This window comes from Sapajus apella, unplaced genomic scaffold, assembly GCF_009761245.1.
Source record: "Sapajus apella isolate SASKATOON/1434 unplaced genomic scaffold, GSC_monkey_1.0 scaffold23, whole genome shotgun sequence".
NCBI lineage: Eukaryota > Metazoa > Chordata > Mammalia > Primates > Cebidae > Sapajus > Sapajus apella.
In genome coordinates, this window is record NW_022436963.1 from 8,651,036 (window position 1) to 8,675,735 (window position 24,700).

A 24,700-nucleotide genomic window follows, 5' to 3' on the forward strand; every position below is an offset into this window, starting at 1 on the left:
GCATTTAGCTGAAAAAGTTTAAAGCCCTTTATACAGAGAATTCTACAAGTTTGCAAATATTTTAACAATATTAATGTGCAATAGAACTTTTATAATTAGAACAGAGATTTTACACTTAAGGTTTCAAATTGTGGTAGGTGGTACTGTTGATCTCAGGGCCACTTTCTGGGATTGCTCACATTTCTCTAATGTACTGCACCTGATGCCAGTAGAAAGAAGCTTAAGTGTCTTCAGTTTAAGATTGATAGAGCCGGCCGGGCGCGGTGGCTCAAGCCTGTAATCCCAGCACTTTGGGAGGCCGAGGCGGGTGGATCACGAGGTCAAGAGATCAAGACTATCCTGGTCAACATGGTGAAACCCCGTCTCTACTAAAAATACAAAAAATTAGCTGGGCATGGTTGTGTGTGCCTGTAATCCCAGCTACTCAGGAGGCTGAGGCAGGAGAATTGCCTGAACCCAGGAGGCGGAGGTTGCGGGGAGCCGAGATCGCGCCATTGCACTCCAGCCTGGGTAACATGAGTGAAACTCCATCTCAAAAAAAAGATTGATAGAGCCCTTGGCATTTTATTATCATATTCTTAGTTCTCAGGTTGGGACTACAATTACTGCTGCAGAGCAGTAGTGGTTAAAAATAAGATACTGGAATTTATTAAAAGATTTTTGTTGTTGTTCAGATACATTTTAGATTAGGAATGACAAGTAAAGACATTGCTATGGAGTGATACATTGTATTTTCTGCATTGTGTGAAATAGTTTTTACTGAAAGTGACATTTCAAAAGAAGTTCTATAACAGTTATGTTTCATGCTTAAAGTAAAAATTACCAGAGTTTAGTTTAGAAAATGTAATCTTATAAATTTCAGACTTATATTCCCAGTATTTTCATAATCCCATGTTTTGATAAAGTACTGAATCACCACTTTATATCCACAAAGGCAAATAACTAATGTATGATAATAATTTGCACTAATTATTGTAAATATGTCTACTCTTCAAATGAGTAAAAGGTCCAGAAAGATTGAAAAGGAACTGAATGCCTAGGATAGTATAAGAGAAGTTGACTAAGGAAGGATTTAACCTGGTGCCAAGGTTAAAATAACTTTTCCCTGCTGCCTATGTTAAACCTACTGTCTATGTTAAACCATAATTTTTCTGTAAACACATTTTTAACATTGCTAATAGAAATAATGTTTTCATGTGTCTCACATGAAAAAGTACATATATATACACACACACATATATACACAATATAGTGAGTAAAACATTTTACATAGTCACACATTTACCAGTTTTTCAAGAGGTTAGCCACTAAGACTAATAATTTTACAAGGGAACCCCTCCTTTTTTTTTTTCTTTGATATACAGTTTTTTCTTCTTAGTTCTGCATTAGAAATGGCATCTGTTTTAGGTCTCAAAATATAACTCGGTTGTTTCACACTGTATATGTACATTGCTTTCTATAAGAATAGGATAGATGATATATAGGCTCATGATATTCCTTTTATCCATGTGCCAAATGGGTGTAATGTTTATTTACTGACACCTTATGTTACCAAAACATACAGTAAAAAAAGTAGAAATTTATGAAGTACTTTTTGATGAAAAGTTTATTTTGTGCTTACCAAAGGGAATGCTTTCACAATAGTGTATCAATTGTTTTGTTGAAGTTGGAATTTCTTCTGTTGCCAGCACTTTCATGGCAAGTCTTGTTTTTAAGACCTTTGGAGACTAGAGCTTTCTGTTGGGTTAAGTACTACAAATTGTCACTTCATTTAGTTCAGATGAAGTCTGTTACTCTACATGGAAGGTGGTCATCAGTAGGAGGGAGCTTTACTAAGCTGGTGCTTTGCATGGTAGCAAGTGCTGCCCTTTATCAGCACCCTGGGTCATAGTGTAGGCTAGAGTTAAGGGCACTGGTAGACTTAGGGATGCTGGACAGACTTGTAGTTCGTTTTATGTTCACAGGAATTTCTACAATAATGTACCCATGTCCATAGGTCAGATCAAAGTGCATTCCAATGCTAAATAGAAGTTATGAATGGGTTTAACAATTTTAGATGATTCAACTTCTGTTCCATTACTTACTATTGAACAATATGAACTATTCCATTACTGCAGAGATTTAAGTGTTCGTTTTTATAAGCTTTTTGTTATTTAAAGGCTGCCCATGGGTTTCTGCCTAGTGGTAAAGCTGATTGTTATCCTTTGAAATCCCTTCTAGATCTTGAGATGCTTGGAAAGTAATTGGATTAGATTTTGCATATCTTTTCTCACATTGAGTTAATGTTTTTAGAAATCACCAAAACTGTTTTTTTAAAAGAAAAGATATTAAGCTTGCCTACTTCTACAATGCATTCTGTTACTTAAATGAACAGTACATTTGTAACTATGGCAATGAAGTCAGTAGTTAGGAAACCAGTTATTCCTTCTAACTTTAAAAATTTTGAAAACTTGCTAAGAGAATAAAACTGTTAATTTAAATAGAGTGCCAGCCAAGCACAGAGGTGCACACCTGTAATCCTAGCACTTTGGGAGGCTGAGGCAGGTGGATCATGAGGTCAGGAGTTCAAGACCAGCCTGGCCAAGATGGTGAAACCATGTCTCTACTAAAAATACAAAAAATTAGCCAGGCATGGTGGTGGGCGCCTGTAATCCCAACTACTCGAGAGGCTGAGGCAGAGAATTGCTTGAACCGGGGAGGCGGAGGTAGTGAGCCGAGATCACGCCATTGCACACTAGCCTGGGTGACAGAGTGAGACTTCATCATCTCAAAAAAAAAAAAAAAAAAAGAGTCCCTAAAGCTAGTCTAGTTTTTGCCACATCTGCAATGATTATTTTCAAAAGAATCCTCAGGCTCCACAATCTAGGAGCATTCTAGGCATGACAAAATCCCATATGGTAACGGCATCTGAATTAACTTTGCATTATATTTAAGAACCATAGTATTTAAAATTTGAATCCTATTATTAATGCTGAGAGATCCTAAGAGCTAGTATATTGTAAAACCTGCCACCTGAATAAAATGAAAATATTAATGTTGGTTTTCAACCTCTTAGCATTCAGATTGTATTTTAAATATTTAAACATACCAATTGTAGCAAATAACCCTTTATTTTTAGCAAATTTGGTTTACTCTTCTCCCATGAGATTGTTTTTCTATGTTAATTAGTAATACATAAAGATTTGAAACTGGAACTATATTATACTTTTTAACCAATCTCTGTGGCTTCACTCATACGAAATTTACTTCAGTTAATATGAGACTGGGGATTAAGTTGTAACTAATGTGCAAAATTGCTTTGTATATTTGGTGATTTTATAATGTAAGTGAACTGGTTAATTTTTATTTCACTGATAGTATTAATCATGCAGTGTACAATTTAAAATCATGCAATGTTTCACTTTAGAATTGGATTTGAAGAACTCAACTTTTTGTGATCATGGCATACATGTGGGGTGGAGAACTTATTTTTTCATTTTGTCACAATAGGTATTTACTGACAAGGCTTCAGGAAAAAAGTTGTTAGAAGATTTTTTAATGTATAATAAAGTCCATGATTTTTGTACAGTGTTTTTTGTATGAAATATTTGATACTCTGAACTTATTTCTCAAAGTAATTTCAGATGTTTGTAAAACAGTTGGACATCTTAATCTGTTACAACACTGTAAATTATACATCTAGCCCAACTACAATTCCATAGCAGCTAAAATGAAAAAAAAAATTGTCACTTTATTAGGAAAAGTTTGTTACAGAAGCAAACTAATCCATCACTGGTGACTTTTTCTTTTAGCAAAGGAAAAAGACTTCTTCATTAATTGATGTATACTTCCTACTGTTGGGTCCTACTCACAGAAATTCCCCTTATTTAAAGGGGCAGGTTATTGTGTATACCAGTACAGTTTGTATCTATAATTTTTAATACTAATGCATATTCATTCCATGTGCTCTCTCTAGTTTTTTAGGGCAATTAGTTCTTCTGGGATTTAATGTTTTATTTTGAATTTTATAGAAATTTATATACACCTTTAGAAGGTATAGGGGCTAGATGAAATTAACTTTAGAATTATATAATTTATCTAAGTGCATGTATAGTGTAAATATATTTCTATATTGAAAGATACATAATCTCACTTATCAGTTTGATTTTAAAAAATAACTTCATGTCAGCTGTATAAATTTTTTAATGTAAAAAACTATAAAAATAATTTGAAGTCTGTGCTTACTGAGTCTACATAGCCATTAATCCCTACACCAGAAAAAAATTATATAGCTTCAGTTTCCCTAAAATGGACTATCTAATTCTTTTAAAAAGTACCAAGACTATAGGCATGTAAACATCAAGGCTATAGCCGACTGGGCTGTAGTGAAAATGGACATTATCATTTTACCTGTTATCCCTGTTGATATGGCTTCTAAATGTGGCTCAAGTGTGGTGGAATGAATGTCTTTTTCAGTTCTTTCCTCACTTTCCACACATAGAAATGTATACTTACATGCAGGTCTGGCACAGTGGCTCATGCCTGTAATCCCAGCACTTTGGGAGGCCAAGGCAGGCAAATCACTTGAGGTCAGGAGTTCGAGACAGCCTGACCAACATAGTGAAACCCCATCTCTACTAAAAATACAAAAATTAGCTGGGTATGGTGGCACACACTTGTAATTCCAGCTACTTGAGAGGCTGAGACATGAGAATCACTGGAACCCAGGAGGCAGAGGTTGCAGTGAGCCAAGATTTCGCCACTGCACTCCAGCCTGGGCAATAGGTTTCTCAGAAAAAGAAACCTATACTTACATGCAGTATGAAATATATAGAAATAAAAATCTGCCATCAGTGAGCCCCTTCATGTTCATTATCAGGCTTGGTTCAACACAGAGACCATAAGCCATCGTTCATTTGAAAACACTTGTAATTCCAATTCCAGTGATCACATGAACCAGTAAATGGTCAGCCATAGCCAGGGTTTTTTGGAAAGAAGGGACACACGTTTCTCATTAATAATGAAATTTGAATTGAGGGTTCTGTTTCAATTAACTGAATTACCCTACCTCTGTACTTGACTCTACAAAGAAACGGTAATAGACACTAAGCTGGTATTGGGACTTTTACACAAGAACAGCCAACTTCTAAGTCATGTACTAGGGTCAGTATGTATTCAGTTCAATCACTATGATGTACAGTAGGTCTCCTTATCCATGGTTTCCCTGTGTGGTTTCAGTTACTAATGGTCCAAAACTATTAAAAGGAGGCCAGGTGTGGTTACTCACACCTGTAATTCCAGTACTTTGGGAGGCTGAGGTGGGTGGATCACCTGAGGTCAGGCATTCGAGACCAGCCTGGCCAATATGGTGAAACCCCCGTCTCTACTAAAAATACAGAAATTAGCCAGACATGGTGGCACACACCTGTAATACCAGCTACTCGGGAGGCAGAGGTACGAGAATCACTTGAACCCGGGAGGCAGAGATTGCAGTCAGCTGAGATTGTGCCACGGCACTCAAGCCTGGGTGACAGAGCAAGACTCCATCTCAAAAAAAAAAAAAAGTATTAAAAAGAAAATTTCAGAGATAAATAATTTATGAGTTTTAAATTGTACACCATTCTGAGTAACATGATGAAGTCTCTCACCATCCCACCTTGTCCCGCCTGGGACCTGAATCATCCATCTGTCCAGTGTATTTGCACTGTAGGGCATGTGTGTACAGTTGTATGTCGCTTAACAACTGGCTTAAAGATGGGGATACCTACTGAGAGATGTGTTGTTAGGTGATTTGTCATTGTGCTAACATCATAAAGCCACCTACACAAATCTAGATGGGATGGTATACTACACATCTAGACCATGTGGTATACAGCGTATTGCTCCTGGGCTACAAATCTGTACAGCATGTTACTGTACTGAATAGGCAGTTATAACATATGGTAAGTATGTACGTAAACATAGAAAAGGTACAGTAAAAATACAGCATTATAATCTTATGGGACCACCATCACATATGTGGTCCACTGATGACTGAAACATTGTTCAACCACAGTAGCTGTATAGGAAGAAACACAATATATATAGGAAAAACATAGTATGTATAGGGATCTGTACTATCCCCCTTTTCAGGCATCCACTGAGGGTCTTGGAACATATCCTCAGAAGATAAGGAAGACTATTACATATATACTTCTCTATAAAAAAGACACTGTAATAGTTATCTTGACTTGTCAGAAGTGCCATCTATTATTTTGAGCACATAGACATTGGATTTGTGCACTTAATGTAAGATCAATACGGAATTAGAACTAGTATATTTCAGTTAATCGAAATTTTTACTATTTGGGTTTTATTTTTTTTAACTGCCTTGAGAGTGCTAGTCATTTATATGTTGAGAGGCTATGTTCAAAGCTACTTTTTAAGCAAATTTTCTTTTAGAGATGTCTTGCTCTGGTCACCCAGGCTGGAATGCAGAGGTGTGATCACAGCTCACTGCCACCTTGACCTCCCATTGCTGCTCAAGCAATCCTCCTGCCTCAGCCTCCTAAGCAGAGGTACTTTTTAAAGGACTTAGACTGCATTGAGATTTTAGTTGGCAGGTAAAAAATATGAATCATACGTAAATATGAAGCAAAAAATATGAATCATACCTAAGTCAAATTTTAAGGAATACAGCTGCAGAATTATACCTTTTCCATTAGAATCGTTTGATTACCAGGTTCCTGTAAAAATTCCTTGTCCATAAAGGTCGTATTCTTCATAAAGGACATAAGCTTTTAGACGATTAGGTAATGGAAGAAATGACATGAAGACAGGGCAGCGCAAATGTAAACGTCCCATGCACTTCCGGATCTTTAGGCGACACAAGTGTTTTAGGGAGCGAGGGTTTGCTAAAAGGAAAAGGCACATTATCCAAAGAAAAAAATAACTTATTTTTTTAGTATCTTAGGGTTTTGTTAGCAAATGTATTTGATAGCATTTCATTTCCTGTGACTAAATGGCGAAGTCAATAGGGAAACAATTTTTCATTTCTCATTGTAATCCTTGTAGATATGGTTCCAGTGCCATGTCAAATAAGAGTCCAAAGACTGGCATCAATTGTAGATCTGGCCTGTGAGATCTAAAGTTCTTAAATCTGCATGTGTCTGGGTGTGGTAGCTCACGCCTGTAATCCCAGCACTCTGGGAGGCCAAGGCGGGTGGATCACTTGAGGTCAGGAGTTCAAGACCAGCTTGGCCAACATGGTGAAACCCCATCTCTACTAAAAATACAAAAATTAGCTGGGTGCGATGCCCGCATGCCTATAGTGCCAGCTACTTGGGAGGCTGAGGCAGGAGAATCATTTGAACCCAGGAGGCAGAAGTTACAGTGAGCTGTGATTGTGCCACTGTACTCCAGCCTGGTTGACACAGCGAGACTCTGTCTCCAAAAAAAATCTGCATGTGTTAGCCCCCCCGGGGACAGGCTAGAAACTGAAGATTACCACCCAAGGGGAAATAACATGAAATAAATTATTAATTTATCTTATGTGCTACTTTGAAAGAATTTGGTTTGAAGAAGGTCATTTGATACCCTCTACAGACAGAGCTCTTAGCTTTTTCTTATCCTTGTTTTTATTGTCATATCATAGCTTTTCATTCCTGTGTCATAGTGTTCTTTCGTAACCATGGTTACCTATATAATAAGTAGTTATCTAACAGATTTTATCTCCTTGGAAAAGGTAATAAATACAAATTAAGTGTAGCTAGTAACATTTTTAAAGATAGGAAGAGTATTTTTCTGGTTTAAGTCAAGCTTTTAACCGGAAGAGAAGGGTGTTCTAATTCTAAAACAACCAAATAAGAATACAATTAGCATTTTTGTAAAAAGTCTTCTACAAGAAGGATACTCACTTAAGATAAAATGTATTTCTGACCAGATCCCCTGTTTTTGGAGCACAGCTTTCAACTTTGAACAGATCCGAACTTGATCAACATAATCAAGCATCACTCGAACAACCTTTCCAGAGAGATGTTGCAGCCATGACAAAGTTATTACTTCACAGAACTGAGGGAAACGAAGTCAGAATTATAAAAGTTAATGAGAAACATTCATCTGTGGTTTAGCATAGTAGTCAAAGGAGATGTGGTGTGATGAAAGCCAAGAGAGAAAAATGGCTCAAAAACGGAGGGATAATAGTGGTCAACTGTACTTATTCTGATTCATTTTTCATCAGAAATGTCATCAAAAGAAATCATTTAATCAGTTGCTTCATTTGTGAAACTTCCTCACACTGCTAGGCAGAGTTAAATCACTTTTATCTCTGTACTGTTTCTGTTCCTTTTACATCTTTCTACTATTGTGTTTGTTTTTATCATTATTATTTTATCATATATTTATTATACTAGGATCTCTTCAACCAACTTTTGGAGGGAATGGATGTAGTCTATGTATTGCCATAGTTCCAGGGCCACAAATAATGACTGTAAGGGAATATAGCCAATACTGTGGACTTACCTTAGTATCTTTGATAACTGTAGATGTCCAGCCTTCAGAAGTATAGGAAGGATGGACTTTGTCCCCATGAGGGCAATCAAAACATCGCTCTGTGTCATACCCATAGTTCAGCAGCATCCTGAGCATGACTTCATCTTTCAGTGTGTATTGCAGTGCCGATGGGAAATGTAAAGGGTTAACTCTGCAGAAGTAATTCACATTGGCCCCATGCCTTAGCAGCAGACTGATCAGCTCGTAGTTGCCCATCCTGAGGGCTATCTGGAGGCAGTTAACCGGGTCTTGATTAGGCAGAGCTCCAGCACCCAGAAGCAGCTTGACTGAAGAGAGGTCACTGTTTGATACAGCAAAATACAAAGCTGATTTCCTGTGGTCATCATAGTGTTTGCGAATTCTCTGATCCAACATGAAGTTCACATCAAATCCAGCCTGGATGAGGAGCTCCAGGCACTGAGGGTGTGCTCCTGCTGCTGCGCAGTGAACTGGACTGATGCCACTTTGCTTAATGGCAGCAAGATCCGTAACTGGAATCAGTATCTTTAGAGCTCTGAGAAAGAATTTCAAAATGGATTTCAACATTGTTTTTAAGATGTAGCACTAACTTTATTATTGTTTTATATTAATACTAGATAGTGTCAATATTCAGATGGCACATTTAGAACCCCAAACCAAAAATAAAAGCATAATTCCTTCATCCAGAAGCTCAGATACCAAGTAAAAGTGAATGGAATTACTGTCTAGGCTATAAAACTCAGAATTAGCCCAGAGACCTGAGGCTTCCCATACAGTATTGCCTAAGTACCTGAGAAAAAAAGTTTCATATCTCTTTGGTGGCTTCAGAGGATGCCTGGTAAAGCCATTTCTAGCTCTTTCTAGCTGAAAAGAGTTTCATCTTTAAAAGGTACGTTTAGGTTGTGGGATCAGTGATAAAGATAATAAAGTTCTTAGAAGCAGCTCAAAAGGTAGTTATTACTATTTTTATTATGTGCAATAATGTAATTGAACTTACAGTAAGTGGCCCCTGTCAGCTGCCACATGGATGGGCAGGTGACCTGAATTCTTAGGGATGTTGGCATCAGTTCCATACTCCAGCAAGAGCGCCACAGCATCAGGATTTCCTCCACTTGCAGCTTCAAGTAAGATGGAAGAACAATCAGAGGCCTGACCATGAGCGTTAGCTCCTAATAGGAGAAAGACTCTTGTTAATGGAAAAAATATTTTCCACTGTATTTAAGCAATTTAAAAAAAATATTATCATCACCAAAAAGCAATTAGTGAGTATGGACTCTAGCAAAGCACCAAGAATCAAAGAAACAAAATATATACCACCTGCTCTCAAGCAGCTTATAAACTAGTTGGGGAAGAAAAAAAATGGCAGTTTCTAAACTGTAAGTAGGTTGGTTTTTGAAGTAATTTGATATTTGTTTGTTTGGAACTTGAAAATTCCAATAGAAATACTGTTAGAAAAGTTGCCTTTATTTCTAGACCAGCCTGTAAAAGCCCACTTAACTTAAAACACATACAGGATGGTACTAACAAATCTATTGAAATGTAACATCATTCCATCTAATGATACCGTTTTGGTGAAAAAGGGCATTTGTTCTGTTTTAGTTTGTTCGTAGCAGACCATAGTAAGAGACATTGTAATTGTTTTAAATTGAAGTTAGGAACTGTGAATAGCCAAAGAGATAAGTTGTAGCACAGTTATCGGTACAGATTATCCTTTATCCAAAATGCTTGGGACCAGTGTTTCAGATTTCAGAGTAAAAAAATATATATTTGCATTATACTTACAAGTCCCAAATCCAGAAATTCAAAATCTGAAATGCTCCAGTGGGAATTTATTTTGAGCATCATGTTGGTGCTCAAAAAGTTTCAGATTTTGGATTTCAGATTAAGAATGCTTAACCTAAACCCTGTACACTAAGTGTTTTGTGAGTTGTGTGAATAATAAGTGTACAGGTACAGGCAAAAGGTCTTCTAGAAGATCTAGGGCTCGGGTTGTGAGGGGAGCTGGGAGATGAAGGAGAAAAGAGTTTGGGTCAGTTGTATAAGGCTTCTCAATAAAACAGGCTCTGAAGAAAGATGGACAAAAGTTGAGGAGAGCATTCTGAAGCTCATATGAAAAAAGGTGTAATGACTTTAACACAGACTCCATAAGAGTCATCAGGGTACAGTGGCTGCCTTAAGAAGTCTGATAGGCCTGTTTATTGAGTGCCCACTATGTCCTGGTTCCTTCATGTGTATAATAATTTTTAAACTTAACAACAATGCTCAGCAGTAGGTGCTAACAGACTCATTTTAAAGATGTAGAAACTCACTGAGTTTAAGTGACTTCCCCAGAGATGCACAGCTAGTAAGCAAGGTAGTCAGGATTCATACACAGGTATTCTAGACCCAGGGCTTATGTCTATGACGCCATATTGCCACTCTAGCAGTGTGATTTGCTAGAGTGGCAACATGATTTGCAGGGTGGTAATGTGATTTGGAGTCAGACAGATGTACCTTGAAATGCTGGCTCTGTCATTTACTATATATGTCACTTGGTGCAAATTACTGTGTAAGGGAGTCACTTAAAGGAAATGCTCACTCACTGAGGTCAGCTGATGCTGGTTTCTTTGAAGGGTAAGGGCTTTAACATCTGTTACCTCTCCTCTTTCTCTGTATTTTAATCAGTGATCTATACAAAAGGTTACTCTTTCCTCAAAGATGAAATATCCCAATCTTTTGTTACTCTAGCTAATGACTTTAGACATTTCTTATATTGATCATTTAAACATCTTACTTAAAATGTCTTATGGCCATTGATTAGAACCTAGCCTCCCCTGTATACCAGAGGAAAGATTTAGATATGTCTGAAAAGCAAAGGTGGGGCGCAGTGGCTCACGCCTGTAATCCCAACACTTTGGGAGGCCGAGGCAGGTGAATCACGAGGTCAGGAAATTGAGATCATCCTGGCTAACACGGTGAAACCCTGTCTCTACTGAAAATGCAAAAAATTAGCTGGGTGTGGTGGTACGTGCCTGTAGTACCAGCTACTCGGGAGGCTGAGACAGGAGAATTGCTTGAACCCAGGAGGAGGAGGTTGCAGTGAGCCGAGATCGCGCCATTGCATGCCAGCCTGGGCAACAGAGCAAGACGGTCTCAAAAAGAAAGAAAGCACAAGGCTGTTCTTAACATAGGAGTCTCTGCCATCTAGAATACTGGAGACCATGGCCACGTATGGTTAAAGAACAAATAAGACTTCTAGACATAGGGAAGAGAATAAAGAAGATAATTCTATTATTGAGACTTTAAAAAATCTTGGTAAAAGTTTGCTTTGAAAAAAAGCTTTAATTGATTGTACCTTGCTTCATCTAAGAGTATCACCAATGGAGCTCTCCTCAAAGACAGTAAAGGCCAAAGTTCTCTGAGCCAAAGGTCCCTGCCAGTTAAGTCAGGGTTCAAAATGGCCACAGCTACAGAGCTGAGGATGGGGTGGGAGCATGTTCGAAGGGAAGTCCTGCCACTGGCACCATCGCTGACCCACAGTTTCCTCAAGTACAAAACGAGGATAATACCCACCTCATAAGAGTTTTTAAAGGGTTATGAGGCAATATGGGTAGTTTAATCCTTGTTGTTTAGACAGTACTCAATAAATTGAAGCTGCTTTCCCCGTGTCTTGGAGTTTGGGTTGTTACTAGAGTGAAGAGCTGAGACCCAAAGAGAAGAAATCAGGAAGAATTTCCTAACATCTAAAGCCATTTGATAACTGAATAAACTGCCTCATGATTTAGGCTTAGGTGAAGGTAACGTGTAGAGGGTGTTGCAGGGTCTTTGACTATGATTCTAGAAAAGGACAACAACACAAAAAATTTAAAAAAAACCACCACCCTCTTAGCACAGTGAAGGAATGTTAAGTAAAAGTAATCTGCATCCACTTTGGGGAAATTATGTCATACCTAATAAAAAAAATTAGTCTTTATGTTAGGCTTCTCAGTAATCACTATCAACCTATAATTTTTATCAAACATTTATATTTGGCTTAAATAAAATGTTAGTTTTTATTATTTTGAAGCTCTCCATTAAGAGGAGAACACCTGGATCCTGGTACCCTTTGTTATTGTGCTGACCCTAACAGAAGATCTTGCCTTTCCGCAGTAACATTTCCATGATTTCAGTGTGTCCACTTTGGGCAGCAAGAGCAAGAGGAGTGAATCCATACGTGCTCCGTGGGTCAGGGTGTGCCCCAGAAACCAGCAGAAGCTTCACCATGTCCTCTCTGCCCAGTTTGGCTGCTTCGTGAAGAGCTGTCCTCTCGTTGGCACAACGCAGATTGACATCTGCTCCATAGTTGATCAGCAAGGCAGCTGTGTCGTAGGAGTCACGCAGCACAGCTGGGAAATGAGAAGTGAGGTGGGTGTGTTCAACAGGAAGTTAAGAGCAGAGTAGCATATCTGCAAGTGTCCCTCGGGCTTTCTCAAGTTCTTCCCACTGACTCCCAGACCCCAGCATTCTGTGTTTAGGAAACAGATTGTAAAGTAAGGCCTCTGTCAAATAATATTGAGAGTGGTTTTTTTTACATCAACAGACTATTTGTTTTTCTGTAAGCCATGAGTAATTATTCATTGTCTGCCTGTGTGGACAATTATTGTCTGCTTATGTGGTTGAAACACAATTCTAAATTTTTCACTTACCTTTATTTTTCAAGAAAATGGGAACTTAAGTATTCAGTTACAAACAGTCCTGGAAATGTTTGTAACTGCTTTAAAATAAGAAAAAGCAAGACAGCCCAGCCTCTGAAATGTGCCAAAAATAAAAAATTTAAAAAGCAACAGAACCTACCCCAGAAAATGAATGACTAAAACGCAATTTAAATATGCATGTCTGGTGGGAGTGGTTGAGGCCATAGAAAATGATCGTTTTGCCTATCACTTCTGCATAACACACTTTGGCAACACACCAAAGTTTGTTATGCAGAAAGCCCCTTAAGGTTCTGTAAAGAAAATAATTTTGTAGTTTAAAAAATACCAATAAAAGGCTTGAGAACACTGTGTGTGTGTGTATATGTGTCTGTGTGTGTAATAGATATATTTAGAGTCTCTGTCATCCAGGCTGAAGTGCAGTGGTACAATCATAGCTCCCTGCAGACTTGAACTCCTGGGCTCAGGCAATCCTCCTGCCTTAGCCTCCCAAGAAGCTGGGTCTACAGGCATGTGCCACCATGCCTGGCTAATTTCTTTAAAAATTTCTGTAGAGATGCAGCCTTGCTATGTTGCCCAGACTGGTCTCAAACTCCTGGGTTCAAGTGATCTTCCTGCCTCAGCCTCTCAAAGACTAGGATTACTGGCATGAACCACTGATCTCAGCCAGCACTGTATATTCTATCACCCTCTTCAAGATTCACTTTGCACATTGGTATATTGAAGTCTCTGAGAAATCTTGCAATGCATTTGCTTAACTTTTTAACCCAGCATTTTCCGTGACCTATCAATGGGAACATGCTGTTTAGGTGCCACAGAAATGGAATCATTTGACCTGTCAGGCCAAAGTGAAGAAAGGAAAACTAGCTCCACCATCATTGTTACAACACACTTTACAGCTTCATGTTTTTACATGTGTGATTTTTCTACACACAAGACAAATGCTATCTTACAGACAAGGAAACAGAGAGGTTAAATGTGACCCAGAGTTATTTTTACCCTGCAGTGCTAGAGTACTTTATGATTTATGCATGCTTTGTCAGAGAAGGCTCTTCTGCTTAGTCTACAAAATGCAGAGTCTTAGAAAGCATCTGGGGACAAACCATGAAGGGACCCCTATCCTAATTTTTGGCAGTACTCTGTCGTTCTCTTTTTAATTTTCAGTGTTTTTTTGTTTGTTTGTTTGTTTGAGATGGCGTCTTGCACTGTCACCCAGGCTGGTGTGCAGTGGTGCGATCTTGGCTCACTGCAACCTCCGCCTCCCAGGTTCAAGTGATTCTCCTGCCTCCACCTCTGGAGTAGCTGGGATTACAGGCATGCCCTGCCACGCCCAGCTAAGTTTTGTATTTTTAGTAGAGACAGGGTTTCACCATGTTGGTCAGGCTGGTCTCAAACTCCTGATCTCAGGTGATCCACCCGCCATGGCCTCCCAAAGTGCTGGGATTACAGCTGTGAGCCACTGCACCCAGCCTCATTTTCAGTTTTAAATTTGCTAAAAGTTATCCATGTACAGAATTTAAAAAGCTAATTACTGTGAAGTCCATCACCCTTTTCCTACATTCTTTCTCCTTCCCCAGAGGCATCCTTTGGCTGATTCTTTGCTCTTCATGGCTGTATCTCTAACCTGCTTGTATTGCTACTTACTGATTTTTGGTTTGGGGATAATTTAATGACTTACCATGGAAAATGAGAATTTAACGTTTTTTTCCGCCTATCCTCACCACATGTGCACGTTTCTCCGCTCACCATCCACCATCATTGGAGGTGGATGTGTGTGTGTGTGTATGGCTAGGCTGGTCTTGAACTCTTGACCTCAGGTGATCCACCTGTCTCAGCCTCCCAAACTACTGGGATTACAGGCGAGAGCCACCGCGCCCGGCCCATCCGGATATTTTTATAGCATAATTTTTGTTAAATAAATATTCAATATTTATCTTAATGTATGCCATTCAAAAGTGGACCGTATTTACATTTCCTTTTCTGCATATCTTTTTGTTTTCCCTAGAGTTAATACTTAACGTGTCATTTGCTTAGTTTTCAATTTATCATTAATTCCACCCCAAACTCTAAACTGTCCACATCTCCCTTCAGGATGCCATTCCTAGCCATCCGTGGCCTTCAAGAAGCCTCTACCTGGGGCCTCCTGACTTGCTTCAGTCGGGACCTCAGTGCCTAGTAATGTGCAGTCATCCTAACACCGTTATTCCCCTCGTCTTGGGGACTTCATTTGCCTCCCGCCTTCCATGGATCTTCTGTTTCCTGGATCCCAAGCTTCTGTTTTTCTACTTTACTCCCATGTTGGTAGAACATTTGCTCTGTTAGCTTCCTAACAGCAGGGAGAGAGGAAGTTTTTTTGAGATTTCCTAGATCTGAAAATATCTTTTATGTCTCTGTCAGATATTTTTTTTTTTTGAGAGTTTGAGCAAATGAAGAATTTTAAGTTGGAAATTTTTTCCTCAGAATTTGTAAAACTATTATTTACTACCAATTACTTCAAGCTTCCAGTTACCATGGAGATGTCTGAAACCACTCTGATTTTTCATCTTTTGTGTATTACATATTCCTTTTTTTTCTCTCAGGAGGTTTGGGGAAACTTCTCTGTTCCTAGTGACTTGTCTTTTTTTTTTTTTTCCCAGCTCTTTATGATTTTTTATTACAATGTAAAAGAGGTTATGCTCAAAACTTAAGAGTATATAAGTAGAAAAGAAAAAAACACCCATAATTCCACCTCTGAGATGATTTTTTTTTTCCTGAGATGGAGTTTTGCTCTTGTTGCCCAGGCTGGAGTGCAGTGGCTCAATCTCAACTCACTGCAACCTCCGCCTCCTGGGTTCAAGTGATTCTCCTGCCTCAGCCTCCTGAGTAGCTGGGATTATAGGCATGTGCCACCACACTGGCTAATTTTTTATTATTAGTAGAGATGGGGTTTCACCACATTGGTCACACTGGTCTTGAACTCCTGACCTCAGGTGATCCACCTGCCTCAGCCTCCCAAAGTGCTGGAATTACAGGCGTGAGCCACCGTGCCTGGCCGAGATGATTTTTGTTAGCATTTTCACATGTATCCTTGAATTCTTTATTTCTACATATGTTAAATTTTAAATAACTTTTTGTTACACAAAATTCTCTAATAACTGGCTGTTCTGCATTTATACTGTTAATTCATATTTGGAGGAGGATCCTTAGACCCTCAAGATCCTAGAACACCTAACTTTACCCATTTCATTATCCATTCATTAATTATTGGCACTAAATGTGTACAAGGAGTCTTGCTAGCTGCTGAGATGCTGAATCAGTATGAATTCTGCTAATAGCCATTTATAATTTGCCACAGAAAGTGCTCTCATTGCTCTAAAACTAGAAACAAAGTGCTGAGGGTGTTGTGTCTCTTAAGGTTCACTGAGCTGCCACTTGGTGTGCCCCTTAATTCTGGAAATACTTGTCCTTCATTTTAGGAAATCATTTTCTTGACTTACTGCATTGGTGATACACCGCCTCCATCTTGTCTGTTCTCTCTCTCATTCCCCTTATTCACATGCTGCTCCTCTTGGATCATCTAGCTAATTTCACTTCTTTCCTATTTTCCATGCCTTATTTTCTTCTTCTGGAAGCTTTCCTAAACTCCATCTTCCAGCATTGTTTTTAAAATTTCTGCTCATATTTTAATTTTCAGTATTTTCTGATTTTTTTGCTAACATCTTGTTCTTATTAAAATGGTTTCTCTGAGGAAGTTAATGATAATTTCCCTTTAAGTTTTATTTCCCTAAGTAATCTTAAAGTTGCTTAACTCTTTGTTGAAGATTTTCCTCAGGTAGCCTTTGGCTATTTGCTCATAATTAAAAGTTGGAGACTAAAAAGCTGGTTGGAAATTCTAAGCAAAGGGTGGGGCTTGTGGACTGTGGGCTTAAAAATAGGTTATGTTTGGTCCACTTATTGGGAAAGCCCCAATATTACTATCTTTAGATCTTCTTGGGTTGATCAGATTCCCCCAGAGAACCCCTAACCTGGAGGGTAAGGTCCTGGCTGCCAGCCTTCTGAGAGGAGGGCCGTGCAGCCTCAATTGTGTTTGCTTAATTCCTCAGTGTTTTCAATCTAGTACTCCCACCCTCACCTAAAATTTTGTGGTCCAGAGACTCTCCATGTAAGCTATGCAGAGAATAAACCTCCAGGATTCTGCTGGGGTGGGGTAGGAGTGATCTAGAGATCTGACTCTTTGCTTCATAGTTTTCAACCAACTCTTCTATTTTAGCTGCCTGCCTTTTACCCATGCTCTGTGAGGTAATTCTGCTCTCCCCTGATTTCTTACAGCAGAATTAACTGGCTTGATAAAGGCACCATGCAAAATGAGCTGCTTTTAATTGGGCAGAGATTTTGCATCAGGCCACCTCCACAGGCCAGCCTATAGAAAGCATCTGGAGGGTGGGTACCCATGTCTGGTCAGTTGGGAGCAGAGTGACAGGGCTGCAACTCTGCACAAAAAGCTGCCTTTAAACGTACGGGCATGAAAGAGACTAAGTGCCACAGACTCGTTTTCAGAGACAAGGTATTCATTTACCTGTGAGAAGAGGAGAGTTGCCTTCAAAATTCTTAGCATTTGGATTGCAGCCGTTGAGAAGAAGAAAAGTGGCATTTTCCAAGAGGCAATTGCTGACAGCCAAAAAAAGTGGCGTTTCACCATTGTGAGTGGTTTGCTCCCACAGACTGGGTTTTGAAGCTGAAATAAATTCATCACACCACACAAGTTAAGACACAGAAATAAATGTTAAATTTATCTCTCAGAAGCGTCAAGAAGAATCAAAGGGAATTTACCGCTTAGGGTTATTTCCAAAATTTTCTTATTTAATTGCACTGCAGCCTTATGCAGAGGAATCCAGCCTATCTCATCTGCTTCGTCAAAAGCAGAATGGTACTTGGTTAAGTGTGACAATGCATCTTCTTTACCTATGAACAAGTCAAATGAGAACAGATTCACATTTGGCACACTTACAAGGAAGCCCATATTGCTTCCTGAATTCCACCACTAAAGTTAATGCCTGAGACAACAGAATTCTAGCACCACCTTTTATGAAAGACAAATGGCTTCAGACAGACAGGAAAGCTGTTCATCTAGCTTTCCACAACTGGGTGTGTCAACACCCTCACCATCTTGTTACTTACAAAACACAGCTCTGTCTAGCAAGGAACCCAGGAGCTCTTTGCTATGTTGAGCTGAAGTATTTTCTCTCAGAAAAGCCCACATCAGACTCTTGACAATCAGCTGTGGAGCTCCCCGCCTCCGCCCCGCCGCCTCCCCGCCCCACCGCAGTGTTCAGCATTTGGAAGAACCTGCCTTTGGGCCTAAGCTTTGAGGGGAAATGCTGCCAGCTGTCACTGTCACATTTTTTTTTTTTTTTTTGAGACAGAGTCTCATTCTTTGCCCAGGCTGGAGTACAGTGATATGATCTTGGCTCATTGTAACCTCTGTCTCCTGGGTTCAATCAATTCTCCTACCTTAGTCTCCTGAGTAGCTGGGATTACAGGCACCCACCATCATGCCTAGCTAATTTTTACATTTTTAGTAAAGACTAGGTTTCATCATGTTGTTCAGGCTGGTCTTGGACTCCTGACCTCAGGCCATCTGCCCACCTCGGCCTCTCAAAGTGCTGGGATTACAGGCATGAGCCACCACACCCGGCCAATGTCACCATCACATCTTACCACAAGTTAAAGGGGATAGAAGAGGAGGAGTACTTAACTTTCTCTATTGCTTCAACTATCTTCTTATACTTAGTGCTCAAAAAGGGATGGAAGCTGCATAGAAAAAAATACATATGTAATTTCAAAACTGAGGAGAAAAAAACTGTTATCTGATAATTGGATAACCAAAAGGAAAGGGTAACAGTAGTAGCAGTTAATACGGGATGAACTCTCATAGGAGGCAGTGACTGAGGCTAATAGAAATACTATTTGTAAAATGTAGTGTGGCCCTTAACAGGCTCTACGGAAACACCTTTCCTATGTCTGTCTTCCACATTAGCCTGTTGGCCTCTCCAGGACAAGAACTGTGTGACGGCCTGGATTGCAATACGCTCTTAATCAGTGTTGGCTGAACTGAATCCAACCTACCAATGACTGAAATGACACACTATCTCATGGTAAAATTTGATGGCCACTCTATAATGTCAACGATTCCAGCAAAAACTATTTTAAAAAATGGTGTGAGTTTTTAAAAATATTCACAGAATGCGTGCTCAGAATATGCTATTAGCAGTTAAGCAATGTTTTAATTATTTAAGGCTTTCAAGCTCAGTTTATGAATCTTTCTTTAAAATCTAGCAAATAAGAACTGTCACCTTCCATTCTTTTTTTTTTTTTGTGTACACATTTAGTTTTATTGTAACAAAGCAACTTGTACACTTTTAACGTTTAAAACTGAGCATCATCTTTCCTTTCCAGTGAAACAAAAAGAAAATTTAAAAATAAACAGGAACAAAATTACAATAGAGAATGTCAATTCCAAATAAGATCCTACAGGTTCTGCTGATTCTCCCATTGAGTGGCAGGGCTCAAGTCATCATTAGGAGAGAATTTATTTTAAAAGTGTCATCTTAAACTGCAAGGATGTCTGTCAAATGTCACAATTAAACATGCCAAAGGAGAAGCCATGTTGTCAAAATGCCCACTTACCCCACCCAAACATCTCAAACCCACCCTTTGCTGACCTTCTATAACCCCATTTTTTTAAGTTTTTTTTCTTTTTTTAAACAAGAGAAAGTAGACAGATACATGTTGGTAAATGCTAACTGTCCATATTCACATAGAGACACAGTGTACTCTCTGAGCCCAATATACAGAGAAAGGAGGAAAAAAGCTAGAATTCTATGCACTACTACACAGGGGCCTAGCACCCTCCAGCTTCCAGCAGAGCGAAGGGAGCAGGTTTTTCTTTTTTCCCACAGAGCTCGGTGGTGGTGATTCCATACAGTTTTTGTTAAGACAGGAAGGGATAAAATGAATTTCAAACAGAAAGGGGTAGAGACTCTTTTCCCATTGTATCCTGCTCAAGATATTTCCCCCAAAATAAGTTGAGAACCATGGTGTAGAGAAAAGAGACCTCAAAAACAGGGTGACTGAGCACAAGAGGGAAGGAAAAAAAAAAAAAAGACTGCAACTTGCTCCCAGGGACTGGAGAAAATTTAAAAAAAGGAAGGTTGGAATCCATCAGTGTTCTATTAGTCATCTTCGCCTTCATCCTCCTCTCCTTCCTCCCCTTCATCATCATCTTCATCTTCTTCACCTTCATCCTCATCCCCTTCTTCATCGATATCTTCTAATCCTTCCTCCTCTTCATCATCATCATCATCTTCTTCTCCTTCTCCTTCTTCATCATCCATATCAGGAACCAAGTAGTATTGTAATGGGTTTGGCCAAATATCATCTTTGATGACCTCTCCTAATTCATCAGCACCTGCATCAGAATGGTCAGTAAACCAGGTAAAGAAGCTCTCTGGTTCCTCATGCTGCCTCTTCCTGCTGGCTTTATTCTGCGTTTGACTTGAACGTTTCGTCAAATCCTTTCCAGATTTCCATTTGATTTCGGTGGACTTTGAAGATGGATCACCACTCTCATTCAGATGAAATTCTTTGGAGAGAACTTTATTTTCAAAGTAAGGATTTTCATCAAAATAAAAATCTATTCTGTAACCTGATTTAATATCTTCAAATTCTGTCACTTCAACTCTGGTCAAATAATGCAGTGCCTCTTCGTCCTCCTCCCCAAGCAGGGCAGACACTTGTGGATGGTTGACAAATGTTGTTACCCAAAAATTTGGGATTTTGGCGATCAATTCTGACCTCTTCTGAAAAAATGGTTGGCGGAGTTTGTTATATTTCTGTTCTACTTTCAAAATCTCCTCACTGGCTTGTTCATTAAGTCTGTCTATTTCATTTTGTACTTCATCAATGTGTTCAATTGCTTCTTGCTGTTCTTTTTCTCCCTTCTTCGGCAAGCCTGCAGAGGCCGATGTCTCCTCCAGTCCCTGAGCAGGAGGTGGTCTTGGTTTCTTCTTTTGAGGCAGGAGTGGAGACCGGCGTTTGGGGGCCATGCTGCTGGGGAAGTCCGAGAACCGGAGCACAAGTCTTCTTGCGCGTCCGGAAGCAGGCAGAACACTCCCATTCTTTAATTATTTAGTGAACCCAGGTCGCAGAGAATAAATTCCCTTGGACAGTCTGTCCTGTTTACAATTTGGTCAATTAAATTCTCTTAAACATTTAAACCTGCACTCATAGATTTAGTATTGTGTTCGTTTTCTATGGCTGCTGTAAGAAGTAACCACACATTTAGTGGCTTACAACAATAATAAAACAAATTTATTATCTTACAGTTCAGTAGTTCTGAAATCCAAAGCAGTCTTCACTGGACTAAAATCAAGGTGTCAGCAGGGCTGTGTTCCTTTTGGAGGCTCTTGGGGAGAATCTATCTTTTCCTTTTCCAGCTTCTAGAGGCCACCCACTTTTCTTGGCTTGTGGACTCCTTCCTCCATCTTCAAAGCCAGCAATATTGGGCTTAGTTCTTCTAACACTGCCATCTCCCAGGTCCTCTATCCTGCCTCCCTCCTTTACATTTAAAGATCCTGTGTTACACTAGGACCACCTGGGTAATCCAGAATACACCCCCATCTAAAAGCTGATTAGCAAGCCATAATTCCACCTGTAGCCTTACTTCTCCTTTGCCATGTAAGGTTCCAGAAATTAGGACATCTTTGGATGGAACCGTTACTCCACATATCACAAGCATGTTCTAGTTTTCTAATTCCATCAAATACCTGACCAAGTCAGCAAGCCTGCATTAAGTATCATACAATTCCTGCAACTCTAATCAAGTAAATGCGTAACTACAGTTAATTTCAGTTTCTCTGAAACATTTCAATACTCTACTTAGCCCAACTCTCTTATACCTTTCAACCTGAAATTATGAGTTCAAAGTCAGTTATTTAGTTATGCAATTTAAGGTTTCAATCATAAGGTTACTATAACAATCTAATAAAGCAAATTTCTTTACAAAACTTTAAAGATTATTTTAAAAGTGAATCCTAAATTGAACACAAAAGTATAGGAATAGTGTGTGGTTAAAAGCACAGACTCTAGAATCAGCCTGCCTGGCTCTTCACTTACTAGCTCTGTGACCTTGGATAGTCACTTTTCTGTGCCTCATTTTCCTCATCTCGAAATAGGGATAGTAATAGGACCTACCTCATAGAGAGGTAATGAGAATTAGAATTTAAAAGTTGGTTTTTATGAAGTGCTTAAAATAACATGACACACAGTGATCACTCCATGAGTTTGTTACATTTTAAAAATACTATATAGGTTTGATGTATTTCATGTCTATATTTAGTTATGAAATCTCTTGGGGATAAAAGACATTTTTCTAGTTTTACCTCCAGCAGGCAAATAGAGATTATCATCCCAAGCAAACTGGGTTATCCCCCAGAAAAAAAACCGTGGTCTTAGGAGACCACGGTTGCTAATTAGCCAGAGAGCGCATGAGCAGATGTGCTCTCAATTCCCAAAGACATCACGTATTGCAGAGTTTTTCTCTAGCCTGTCATAGCCTCATTTCTTTCTTCTTCAGTCTGCATCACCTCATCCAGATTTGCTGCTAACTTCCTTCAGCTATTTTTTTATTGCCTAATTCTGAATTCTTTCTAGATTATTCCTGTCTAATCAGGCATAATATCTTACAGATATCTAAGTGACAGCTCCTTGAATTCTGACCCTCCTGTTTTTGTCACAACACTAGAGTTAAGCTAATGACAAGTGTCAGCTGTTGAATACAGCACTTAATACTACACTGCCAATGAGAAAACCATTACCTCTCATCGTCAGGTGCATGTTGTGTTGTTCCTGGCTTGTAAATATCCTGTAAACTCTGTTGAATGATGAACTGGGTGTCAAAGTCTTCGTCTATGTCTTCGTCGCTGGTGTAATTATCCATGTGAAACGCGGACAGGTTTAAAGTCAGAGTGTATTAATATTTTTCCAGCTGTGAAAAGATTATCAACTGCTTAAAATTACAAATGAAATTCAGAAACCTAGAAAATTGATAGGATTAATAAATGAAAAATATACACAATTTAGGAAACAAAATATTCATTAAAAATTTTCTATAAACTTAAAAGAGTTTTCTGGACTACCACAGATTCAACAAAAATTAGAAGTGTCCATGAGTAGCCATTGACTTAAAGCTTATTTAGGAAAAAGCACCTTTCAAATAAGACTTTAGTTAGTGCCACTCTGACAACACTCTGATGATCTGTTAGACTTGGCAGTGACTTTTTCACAGTGATTGTAGCACTCATCCAAAATGATATCTTTCCTACACACAGTGAGTGTTATGCTGAAAATAATATTTTGCTTAATAAACATTAAAAATAAACATGCTATAGGAACAAATGTATTCTCATAATTACAACAGAGATACGGCAGTAGTAAAAACAAATGTATCTTATTAGGCAATATCTAAATGGTTTTAAAAGAAAAATGTCAGTTTTAGCATAGAATACATTTGGTCACATGTCAAAGACTTTTTACCTTTTGTTATATCCTCTAGGACAGCACTGAAGTTTTCACTGTTAAGGACTAACACATGTAAGCTTCAGAATTTTCATTTCTATTTAGGATCGCCTCTCTCTTGTAGTGACCATTCCATTAATAGCTTTACTATAAATACTTCATCATAAGACAGTCTGGCACATTCTCCTTGTTTTTTACATGTGGTTTAGCTCTTTTTGGAAACATGATCTCTTTTCTTCACTGCTATATTCATCAAATTTAAAGGATTAAACATTTTATTCTTTGAATAAAATGCTTTTGCAGGGGGGTGTCCATGCAAAGATAATTCATTCTCTTAAGACTCATGCACATAGCCACTGCAAACCAGAATCCATTTTTCATTTCAGAGAAACCAACATTTTGCTCTTGACCCAATTATCCAAAGTGACTGTCCCAATTGTACTAGATTCACTGGGTAGCTGTGCCTCCATTTTTGTTGGGTTACGGAACTGTGGCCTTAAGTGTCCTTGGAATCCTAAGGGAAGAATTCACTTTTCACAAAATAAAATTTTTACTAAAATTGTTTTGTTGAAATATTTTTAAATTGTTAACATACACTTAAAAAAGCAAAGGGACCACTTAATATTTCAAGTTAAATATGGAGCAAATGCCAAGAAGCGCAATGTCACCGCAGATTTGGAAGTTAGGACTGCCCTCCAGCCATCTTACTGCCTTTGTAGGTCAACTTCACAGCTTTGAGTTTCCTTTCCTAGTCACAGGGTATGGTGAGAAATGAAACTAATGTCTTAGAGGTATGAAATAAGGACTGTAGTTGTGTAATTGTTTTAGTATTTTCCATATTTATAATTTCTTAATTTATGTATTTGAAGTATTTATGTATAATTCCTTTAGGAAGGAGAGTGGAAAATAAACTATACTGGAGCCAAAGGAATGACTTAACATTTGTGAGGGAGATAATTTCTGATATTTGTTAAATTTTATCAATTTAA

At 38.7% G+C, this 24,700-nt stretch overlaps 2 protein-coding genes across 2 annotated transcripts; both read right to left on the reverse strand.

Annotated features, from left to right (window-relative positions):
• Positions 1-5,482: 5,482 nt before the first annotated feature.
• On the reverse strand, positions 5,483-23,860 carry ASB14 (ankyrin repeat and SOCS box containing 14). The gene is given in 10 exon segments (XM_032289553.1): positions 5,483-6,872; positions 7,875-8,028; positions 8,479-9,022; positions 9,485-9,653; positions 12,588-12,851; positions 17,713-17,871; positions 17,967-18,101; positions 18,892-18,947; positions 23,012-23,230; positions 23,730-23,860. Coding segments are annotated over 9 exon segments (1,782 nt in total). The 5' UTR covers positions 23,134-23,230; positions 23,730-23,860; the 3' UTR covers positions 5,483-6,693.
• LOC116559165 (protein SET-like) lies at positions 19,499-21,305 on the reverse strand. Its single transcript, XM_032289551.1, has one exon. It carries the CDS (start codon positions 21,239-21,241, stop codon positions 20,369-20,371), a length of 873 nt encoding a protein of 290 aa, XP_032145442.1. The 5' UTR covers positions 21,242-21,305; the 3' UTR covers positions 19,499-20,368.
• Positions 23,861-24,700: the final 840 nt, after the last annotated feature.